The sequence below is a fragment of the Carassius carassius genome, chromosome 18 (assembly GCF_963082965.1).
Source record: "Carassius carassius chromosome 18, fCarCar2.1, whole genome shotgun sequence".
NCBI classification, from domain to species: domain Eukaryota; kingdom Metazoa; phylum Chordata; class Actinopteri; order Cypriniformes; family Cyprinidae; genus Carassius; species Carassius carassius.
The window spans coordinates 28,030,792-28,042,013 of NC_081772.1; the positions used below are offsets into that span (position 1 = coordinate 28,030,792).

The 11,222-nt window shown below is 38.6% G+C and overlaps 1 protein-coding gene across 3 annotated transcripts in view; it reads left to right on the top strand.

Annotated features, from left to right (window-relative positions):
- LOC132092770 (unconventional myosin-VI-like) overlaps positions 1–7,762 on the top strand; it is a 56,666-nt gene extending 48,904 nt beyond the window's left edge. Inside the window, exons 25-34 of one of the 3 annotated variants that reach the window (XM_059499155.1) lie at positions 185–335; positions 420–628; positions 1,248–1,326; positions 1,968–2,128; positions 2,734–2,769; positions 3,166–3,216; positions 3,643–3,746; positions 4,228–4,359; positions 6,573–6,791; positions 7,254–7,762. In XM_059499155.1, the coding sequence (XP_059355138.1) occupies positions 185–335; positions 420–628; positions 1,248–1,326; positions 1,968–2,128; positions 2,734–2,769; positions 3,166–3,216; positions 3,643–3,746; positions 4,228–4,359; positions 6,573–6,791; positions 7,254–7,453 (1,342 nt within the window). In that variant the 3' untranslated portion in view covers positions 7,454–7,762. The remainder of the gene's footprint in view (positions 1–184; positions 336–419; positions 629–1,247; positions 1,327–1,967; positions 2,129–2,733; positions 2,770–3,165; positions 3,217–3,642; positions 3,747–4,227; positions 4,360–6,572; positions 6,792–7,253) is intronic. The other 2 variants (XM_059499156.1, XM_059499157.1) reach the window with 2 other exon arrangements.
- The last annotated feature ends 3,460 nt before the right edge of the window (positions 7,763–11,222 follow it).

Below are 11,222 nucleotides of genomic sequence, written 5' to 3' on the forward strand. Positions count from 1 at the left end.
TATATATTGTAATAATGTTTCACAATATTGCTGTTTTTACTGTAATTCAGTCGATTAAAAAACCATAGCCTTGGCGAATGAGACATTTGAACATGATTTTCTGTGGTCATCCTCAGTGTGTCACAGATGCTGCGTGTAACACTGATGAAACGTGTGTGTGTGTGTGTGTGTGTGTGTGTGTTAGGATCGATGGGCTGGTGAAGGCATGTAACTTACAGAAGAGGATGGAGAAGCTGAATGAAGTGGTGTCTGGACTAAAGGAGGGAAAACAGGAGATGAGCAAACACATGCAGGAACTGGATTCCTCCATCGGTGCTCACATATTCAAGATTAAGGTGTGCATCAGAGAGAGAGAGAGTCCTGTCCTGAACCTCACGGAGTCTGTCGATCTTTAGCCTGTACGTGTCTTCTCTCTCCAGAGCACTGTGATGAGCCGCATGGACATCGACCACGAGCACCAGGCCCTGGTCACTCGCTCGCAGCAGCTGCTCAGCGTCATGCAGAAGAAGAAGCAGGAGGAGGAGGAGATGGAGCGACTGAGACGAATCCAAGAGGAGATGGAGAGAGAGAGGAAGAGACGTGAGGAAGAGGAGCAGAAGCGCAAACAAGAGGAAGAGGAGAGACGCCTGTGAGTAGACGTCCACTAATGTTAGAAATCATTTCTTCATGTCGTTCCTAAACCAGATTACTTGGATTTGATTGATTTATTTGTTTATCATATACTAGCCAGTATCTTCTATATAATAAAAGTGGATGAGGACCATAAAGCACCATTAAACTATCACGAAAGTCTATTCACTGTAGCTCTCAGGTCAAATGTTGCTGACTTAATGAACTTCTGTACCTTTAAGACTTCTATATGTAAATGAGCTGTTACAACTGTGTTTACATGTGCATTGTGAGGGGAAAAAACCTGAATTTAATTGCATGAAAGTAATATTCTAAATGCGTATAATAGATCGTATTGCTCATATAGACACGTTTCTTTTATTTCTTTCTTTATTTTTTATCTGTAATCAAAATATCATCTCAGTCTCCCCGTGAAGTGTCGGGCTTCTCTCTGGTGACGTATGCCGGACTTCTTCAATCTTTTAGTTTGCGTAATCTCTAAGATGCACAGAACCAAGTCCTCCTGCCTGTCTTTTTTCCTTTCTTTCCTGATAACTCATTTCTCTTGGCTCCACAGCACTAATTCTGACCTTACTGTGTCCAGCTGAAGCTTCTCTCGCTCTGTCTGTCTGTTTTAGGAAGGCGGAGATGGAGTTGAAGAGGAAACAGGAAGAGGAAGAGCGCAAGAAAAGAGAGGAGGAGGAGAGGAGACTGCAGGTCACATTATTTCTTCTGCATTTTCCCTTCACGTTCACCCTTAAGCAGCGTCTGAGATGAACCTGCCAATAAATGAGATTTCCTGGCCAGGAATGTTTCTTAACAGCTGTATGTTTTTGATTTCTGTTATTACAAAATAAGATTTTGCACTTATGAGAATAATATTATTTAGCCTTGCATGTTTGCGATTTCTATCTCGTACTAACTCTTGAAAAAATACCAAGTTCTGTCATGAAACACTAGATGGGTCCTAAACGTAACTGATGATATTCACCGCATTAAACGATCTGTCACAAGCTGATTGGTTCATGTTGCATACGCAGCCAATGAGCTTGCTGCTTTACATTTAAATGGCTGATTAGCATTGACTTGCGCTTTAGAGCTCCTCTGAAACCCTCCACCTTCCCCAGCTCCACCTGTATAGATCCGCTGCGGGTTATTGTAGATGCTATTTGTGCAGCAGCAGTATGTCTTAAGTACTCACAGCACTATATCTGCTTCTGTTCTGGCAGTAGTGAGTTCCTGTACTTGCTTGCAGCAGCAGCAGCAATAACCAGCTGCATCTCTGTGTTGGTGTAACCAGGCCTTCAGTAATGAGACTCTGATAGAGCAGCAGATTTGATTAGTGCCGTGTGTTTCAGGAGGAGATGAAGCTGCAGCTGCAGGAGGAGCGGGAGCAGGAGGCGGCCCAGCAGGCCGTGCTGGAGCAGGAGCGGCGAGACCGAGAGCTGGCCCTGAGGATCGCCCAGAGCGAAGCCGAGCTCATCCCAGAGGAGACGCCCGTGGAAGCAGGACTGCACAGGTATGGCAGACCTTCAGATATTTACCCAGCACATCCTACAGCTAAACACACGCCCCATAGAGCAAACTCACATCAATACTGAATACCATGCATTCATATATCAGAGTGTCTCTCGTCACACAGACGAGGAATGTTCTGGGTTCAGTGCATCTGTGAGTAAAACCAAGACAAATCACTTCTACTGTAATCCAGTTCTAATGGAACCAGATCTTAATTAGATAACATCGTATAATAATTCAAATCTTTGCTGAAGAATCAATGGAAATTGATCTAAAGTTAGTGTAAAGACATTTGTAATGTTACAAAAGAATTCTATTTCAAATAAATGCTGTCTTTCATCAAAGAAAAAGTATCATAATATATTATTGAGAACGTTTTTTTATATATATAAATAGCACATTATATATTTTTATAGCACTGTAAAGTCAATAATGTCAAAAAGTCCTGTATATTTAATTCCTCATGATTTGACCCTGTCTTGAACCTGGAACAGTCTTATAAAGCAATGCTGGTGGCGGGATTTTGAGTCTTTTTTAGATACTGGTGGAGTCTTTGATTAGTCTCTCCATCTCTCTATTTAATGCTCTTCCTGTCTGTTTTTACAGTATTGCACCACCACAAAAACTCAAGAGCTTGTCCATGTAGGTTACACTTTCACTATTCTCCTATTTAAATCTTTCTTCTTTACTGATCTTTTTAGATTAGTTTAAAAGCAGCTCTTTGTAAACTTTCCATGAAGCTTGAACTCTGTGTGAAAAAGTCCCATCTATAAGCACCATGAATTTCAAATGGATCTAGCTTGCAGTCTTCGTAGAGAGTGTAAAATCATTCCCAGTGTCTTTGGGTCGCTGGCGTTTGGATCAGTCATGGCAGTCTCAGCAGACAGTCACCATAAAGCTTGACATTCACACATATGTCCTTCCAAACAGTTTAATGGATCCTAGTCAGTCAAATGTACAGATGGAATATCCTGTGAGCGGTCAGTGGACGGGATCATTTATTAACATGTGCAACGGTCCAATAATTCTGTACTTTAGGGAGGAAATGGCAAAGGAAATGTCTGATCTTCTGGCTCAGTGGGTAAAAAGGTTTGTTGTTAGCACTGCAGATCTACACAACCAAAAATCGAAACATTAAAATGACCTTGTGTGCTTCAAACCTAAATCATGAGTCCAATCACAAAACTCATTTCACTCAATATTTTGTTAATCAATATGAACCCAGAGTCACCCTGAATGATCCTTTCTTGTACTTTAATTAAATGCTGATTTGAGTTTTTCTGAAATTGGTTTCCTGTTATTGCTGTTGTGTCTTTCTCGATTCAATTGAGACCTTTTTGCATTTAGCGGTAATTCACTCATGTGTATAAACGGAGGAGTTTGGTCAGTTGTATTAATTGTATGTAGTGTAAAGTATCTTTTGACACTTTCATTGGTAAGTTGAGATCCTTGTTGTGAAAAAAGAGTGGGATCCGCAGGAAATGTGATCTGTTTATGTGTTTTCTGTGGATTCAGAGCTCCGCAGGTGACTGCCACAAACGCTCAAGCGGATGTGAAGAAATATGAACTCAGCAAGTGGAAATACGCTGAATTACGGGACGTCATCAATACTTCCTGTGGTAAGAAAACTTTTGTTCGTTTTCACCAATGCTTATGAATATGAAATATATTTGTGTGTTTTTTTCTCTTCTTATATTTCTGACAACATACAGCAGGTCAAAAGTCCTATTTCTATCTGCATTTTTATCCAATTTCATACAGATTTTCTTTTTACAAAATATATTTTCAGCGTAAAAAGTCAAGTAAATCCAGTATTTGGTACGTCTCACATTTGCGTTCAAGCTTGCACAAATTTGCTTACATTGATTAATAACCTTCAAATCTGAAATGATCATTTTAGAGTTTACCTTTTGTTTTAAACAATGTTAAGAATATTTATTTCCAGGTTCCTTTTTTATGCTTATGGAACATAGCACATAATCGTAGCACATAATCTGCTGAGGAAAAAAAAGATTTTGTCTTGTGACTTGCACATTATTATAAACAAATTTAATTCTGTATTGATTGTTTTATTTCTCTCTTTTCACAATCTGTCTTTAGATATCGAGTTGTTAGCTGCGTGTCGTGAGGAGTTTCACCGCAGACTGAAGGTCTATCACACGTGGAAGTCAAAGAACAAGAAACGCAACGCTCAGGATGAGCAGAGAGCACCAAAAGCCGTCACAGACTATGGTAAAATCCCTCTGGAGATCTTTCGTTAGGGTGAAATGCAAATGAGACACTGTAGACAGAAATAACTTTTTGTGTGGGTTTTTTTTAATAGTTGGAAGCCAAGGCTTCGTAGGTGAGTAAGGCCAACAAATAAACCAACAGCTGACTAACTCCCCAAAACACAACTAAAGAACCTAATGAAATACAACGAGAGAGAAAAACTCACTCACGTAACAAAGCCAATAGAAAACAACATTTACAAAACCTTTCCCTGCTGTCTTCCTAACCATCTGAAATATTTACAGTCAGGTCCATAAATATTGGGACATGGACACAATTGTAATATTTTTGGCTCTATACACCACCACAATGGATTTGAAATGAAACGAACAAGATGTGCTTTAACTGCAGACTTGCAGCTTTAATTTGAGGGTATTTACTTCCAAATCAGGTGAATGGTGTAGGAATTACAACAGTTTGTATATGTGCCTCCCACTTTTTAAGGGACCAAAAGGAATGGCCAATTAGCTGCTCAGCTGTTCCTTGGCCAGGTGTGTGTTATTCCCTTATGATCCCATTTACAAGGAGCAGATAAAAGGTCCAGAGTTCATATCAAATGTGATATTTGCATTTGGAATCTGTTGCTGTCAACTCTCAACATGAGATCCAAAGAGCTGTCACTATCAGTGAAGCAAGCCATCATTAGGCTGAAGAAACAAAACAAACCCATCAGAGAGATAGCAAAACCATTAGGTGTGGCCAAATCAACCGTTTGGAACATTCTTAAAAAGAAAGAACGCACCGGTGAGCTCCCGGAAGACCACGGAAAACAACTGTGGTGGATGACCGAAGAATTATTTTCCTGGTGAAGAAAACCCCCTTCACAACAGTTGGCCAGATCAAGAACACTCTCCAGGAGGTAGGTGTATGTGTGTCAAAGTCAACAGTCAAGAGAAGACTTCACCAGAGTGAATACAGAGGGTTCACCACAAGATGTAAACCATTGGTGAGCCTCTAAAACTGGAAGGCCAGATTAGAGTTTGTCAAACAACATCTAAAAAAGCCTTCACAGTTCTGGAACAACATCCTATAGACAGATGAGACCAAGATCAACTTGTACCAGAGTGATGGGAAGAGAAGAGTATGGAGGAGAAAAGGAACTGCTCATGATCCAAAGCATACCACCTCATCAGTGAAGCATGGTGGTGGTAGTGTCATGGCGTGGGCATGTATGGCTGCCAATGGAACTGGTTCTCTTGTATTTATTGATGATGTGTCTGCTGACAAAAGCAGCAGGATGAATTCTGAAGTGTTTCAGACAATATTATCTGCTCATATTCAGCCAAATGCTTCAGAACTCATTGGACGGCGCTTCACAGTGCAGATGGACAATGACCCGAAGCATACTGCGAAAGCAACCAAAGAGTTTTTAAAGGTAAAGAAGTGGAATGTTTTGCAATGGCCAAGTCAATCACCTGACCTGAATCCGATTGAGCATGCATTTCACTTGCAGAAGACAAAACTGAAGGGAAAATGCCCCAAGAACAAGCAGGAACTGAAGACCGTTGCAGTAGAGGCCTGGCAGAGCATCACCAGGGATGAAACCCAGCGTCTGATGATGTCTATGCGTTCCAGACTTCAGGCTGTAATTGATTGCAAAGGATTTGCAACCAAGTATTAAAAAGTGAAAGTTTGATTTATGATTGTTAATCTGTCCCATTACTTTTGGTCCCTTAAAAAGTGGGAGGCACGTATACAAACTTGTAATTCCTACACTGTTCACCTGATTTGGATGTAAATACCCTCAAATTAAAGCTGAAAGTCTGCAGTTAAAGCACATCTTGTTCGATTAATTTCAAGTCCATTGTGGTGTTGTATCGAGCCAAAAAGATTAGAATTGTGTCGATGTCCCAATATCTATGGACCTGACTGTATTTCATGTTTATGAAAGAAGAATCATATGCTTAGGAAAGCTGCATTTATTTGGCCATAAATAGTTATATTGTGAAATATTATTGCGATATAAAATAATGGTTTTCTGTTGTAATGCATTTTGAATTGTAATCCTTCTGATATGCTGATTTAAATAAAAAAACCATTTCTAATTATCATAGTTTATTTTTTATTTTTTTGTAAATAGAAAGTTTTGCTATAGCTGGTTGGGGCCCAAACATTAGACTATGGAGCAGTTTTTGGAGCGCTATTAACACTGTTGTGATCCCATGATCCTCCAGCCCAGCAGAACCCGGTCGTGTCTGTGGAGCCCCGGCAGCAGGAGACCCTCATCAACAGACAGCAGCGCTTCTTTCGCATCCCCTTCATCCGACCAGGAGACCAGTACAAAGACCCTCACAACAAGAAGAAAGGGTGGTGGTACGCACACTTTGATGGGCCGTGGATCGCCAGACAGATGGAGCTGCACCCGGACAAACAGCCCATTCTGCTGGTGGCAGGTCTGATCCACTTTCACTGGCATCCACACTTCTCACAGCATCACATTTGACTTCTGGGTCAAATCATTTTACACGCCCACCTTTACGGCCGAAAGCCTTTCAGATCATTCTCAACATTTTGTATTAACATATTGTATTAATGTGTAGTTAAACCTAGCTGTTCTTCAGTTTCAGTGTGCAGTGTATGTTTGCCCTTCATTTTTTATACTGTACTATATTTGATTAAATATGTTTTTATGAGTTTTTTTACTTGCAGACAGAATGGCTGAAATCGGTGCTATCGGTAACAAGTACTTAATAATTATCAGTACTCAAAATAGGAGTCATTACGTTTTTCTTTTTTATATTTTGCTTCGTATTTTGTTTGTATTGTGTGAATACTGGCAAGTGTAAATAGTTGATATTAGCCGATATATGCCTTGATTAGTTCCTGATGTGTGTCGTCTGTTTCTGTGTTCATAGGGAAGGATGATATGGAGATGTGTGAGCTGAGTCTGGAGGAGACCGGTTTGACTCGCAAGCGTGGCGCTGAGATCCTGCCGCGCCAGTTTGAGGAGATCTGGGAACACTGTGGAGGCATTCAGTACCTTAAAAACGCCATCGAGAGCAGGCAGGCCCGACCCACGTACGCCACGGCCATGCTGCAGAGCATGCTCAAATAAACACACACACACACACTCACACACATCACAGCTCTAGTTCCAGAAGGGAAGACTGCTAACTCCTACATAACCAGCACTGACTTTCATTTAGCTCTTTTTTTATCTTTTAGTATTCTTTTTGGATTTTAGTCTTTTGAAGTGCTTTTTAGTTCTGGATTTATTTGAATATCTGGTCGTCGAATCATCTCATTGATCTTTAATTGCTGTGTAACTGCCTTTGAATATAATTTACTTCATGTGATATTTTGCTATGATACATGATGAACATCAGTAATCCACTGGCAGTGTTTCTCCAGTCTCTTCCTAACAGTCAAAGATCCTCTTGATGGAAATACTGATATTGTTCAGCACTTTACTCTATTCTGAGTTTTGTTATTCACTGTGAGTTTAACTGCTTGCATAAAGTATTTACAAAAGCTACAATACAATAACTCTGGTAAGTAATGACAACTAAATTATGACTCTGAATGAAAAAAGTTTAATAAAAAAAATAATGATTTTAATATTGTGGTTCAGTCCTTCTTGTCATAGTTATTGTCCTGATGTTGTGACACCAAATCTGATGATGATTATGCAATAAGATACACAAGGCATGGTTTGTAACTGTGATAATAGACCAAATATGTGTCCCTGGAGCTCAAAAGCAGTCTTAAATCACTGGGGTATATTTATAGCAATAGCCAAAAATACATTGTATGGGTCAAAATTATAGATTTTTCTTTTATGCCTAAAATCATTAGGATATTAATTATGTTCCATGATGTACATTTCGTACTGTAAATATATCAAACCTTAATTTTCTAGTAGTTATATGCATTGCTAAGAACTTTATTTGAACAACTTTTTAAAGGCGATTTTCTCAATATTTTTCTTTTTTTTTGCCCCCTCAGATTCCAGATTTTCAAATGGCTGTATCTCGACCAAATAATGTCTGATCCTAACAAACCATACATCAATATTCAGCTTTCAGATGATGCATAAATCTCAGTTTCTCAGTTCCTTATGACTGTTTTGTGCTCCAGGGTCACATATGTATAACAGCACTATGCAAATGAGATTAAGATTTGAATGAAACGAAGCAAGGTACTGATGTAGGCATGAGATCTCCAGCTAAATACAGTTGTCTGTTTTCTAACAACAAACACAGTTGAGATTTTATATAGATATAAACCAATGTGACCAATAACAATGAGAAAAATATATGTATTTAATATAATACAAACAACATGTTGTTTAACTTGATGAAATGTTGATGTTGATGAACTAAAGATTAAGAATACATGCAACTAAATGATGATGCTATTTGCCATTAATCAGGGACTGCCCAGGGACATCGATAACAAACACAGCTCTAGATTTAACATACTTTCATGTTTCAATATATATATTAAACTATACTCAGTTTGTGCTCTTGATAAGTCTTACAAAATTGGTTAATATTTTTGATTATCTCTTTTTTATGTTTGTTGCACTATAAAATAATATTAATATTTCAACAACAAAGAAATGATTCACTATGCATGTGAGACAATTTATAATTATTATACACTAAAACAAAATGATGTTCCATACTATGAGAACATTATTACTATGTGAAACTTGTGTATTGATTTTGATCAAACAGAAGAATAATTTCCTCATTGTGAGGAAACCCATTGTGAAAACATTCAACTTGAAGTGCAGCTAATTTCTTAATGTTCTCCTGAGAACGACAGGAAACACAACCAATCCCAGATAGCAACATTGTGTCGGCCCAGATCTGGCCCACATCTGGCACCCATGGAAAGATGATCTGGCCCACATGTAGCGTGGAATGATGGCACTTGGGCGGACCGCTCCTGTTTGCCAGAACTGAGCCACAAGCAGGCCATAGCAATGCCATATGTCAGCCAAGAGTAAAGAAATTAACCAGAACTGGACCTTATCTGAGCCACAAAATTTGTGTGTATTAAATATGAAGTAATTTCAGCCTTAATAAGCCTGTTTACAAGCAGAATCACTGAAGGAAAGAAGAGAACAGAAAAACAGAAGAGCAGAAACACAAGAACTACAACTGACTTCAGCCACAACCTTAGATGAAATCAACTGAAGATAAAAGAAGACATTAAATCTCTGGAGATCTCAGCAGAGGAGGAATAAACAACTCCACAAACAGCTCTACCAGCTTCTCTTATTACTAACCAGATTGACTTTATTTATGTTAGACATCTACAAAAGTTTTTTATTGAGAATTAACAGAGGTTTAACTCTAATGTGTTTCACCATAACAGTGATTAGTGTTTCCATTAGTTGGGCTCTTAACTCTTATTATATAGTTTGTCTTTTTTGGCTGCTGTGACAGTGTGTTTGTTAAACACATTTGCAGCTTCAAAGAAAGCTAGAGTGACATGATATCAAGTGTCGGCTGTTATCTGTTGATGGTTTTTTAATCGTCATGAAGTACACTGGTTCATTGATGTTTTTTTTTAATCGAACAATTATGTTGTTCCAGTAATACATTCATATTACAAACCTTGTGTTTCTGCCGCATGAGATCCAGCAGTATTAAAACAATCAGTTAAAATCTTTTAACAAACATGAGTTTAAAACACTTAACCTATGCTGACACACACAGATATAAACAATCAACACATGAATCTCAATAATGGTTACAGTCAAAAATATTTAGATAAACTGATCAATTCAGAACTTCACTGAAAAGCTACTGTCACAACAAAAACAACAGCAAAATATAAGCAAATATTTAGAATTAAACAAAATAATAGGACAATTCAGCTGCATAATTTATTCATGTTGCAATGCATGCTGGGAGTTTTTTACTATGCTAATACCCAGCATGCATTGCAGCAAGGTACATTTGATTGTCACCATTGTTGAGATTCGTGTGCTGATTGTTGATGTCTGTGTGTGGCATCATGGATTGAATTCTTTATAATCGTTAAAAACTTCTGATTGTTGTAATATTGCTTGACCTCATGCTGGAGAAACACATGGTTTGTGATGTGAATATATAATGAAACAATTGTTAGATTTTAAAAAAAATTAGCAAATCAGCCTGTTTCATGAGGATTATAAAATCATCAACAGATAACCGCCATCACCTGACCTCAATTCTCTTTAGCTTTCTTTGATGCCGCAAATGCGTTTAACAAACACACTGTCACAGCAGCCAAAAAAGACTAAAGATAAAATAAGAGTTAAGAGTGCAACTAATGGAAACGCTAATCACTGTTATGGTGACACACATTAGAGTTAAACCTTTCTTAATTCTCAATAAAACTTCTGTAGATGTCCAGTAATAAGTGAAGCTGTTAATGCAGTTTGTGGAGTTGTTTAATCCTCCTCTGGTGAGATCTCCAGAGATTTAATGTCTTCTTTTATCTTCAATTGATTTCATCTAAGGTTGTGGCTGAAGTCAGTTGTAGTTCTTGTGTTTCTGCTTATCTCTTTCTCTGTTATTTTCTTTATTTCAGTGATTCTGCTTGTTAACAGGCTTTTTTAAGGCTGAAATTCATATTTAATATATAAACAGATTTTGTGGCTCATTTAAGGTCCAGTTCTGGTTAATTTCTTTACTCTTGGCTGACATGTGGCATTGCTATGGCCTGCTTGTGGCTCAAATCTGGCAAACAGAAGTGGTCCGCCCAAGTGCCATCATTCCACGCTACATGTGGGCCAGATCATCTTTCCACGGGTGCCAGATGTGGGCCGGATCTGGGCCGACACAATGTTGCTATGTGGGATAGCAGTTCAGCTTGGCTCTCCATCT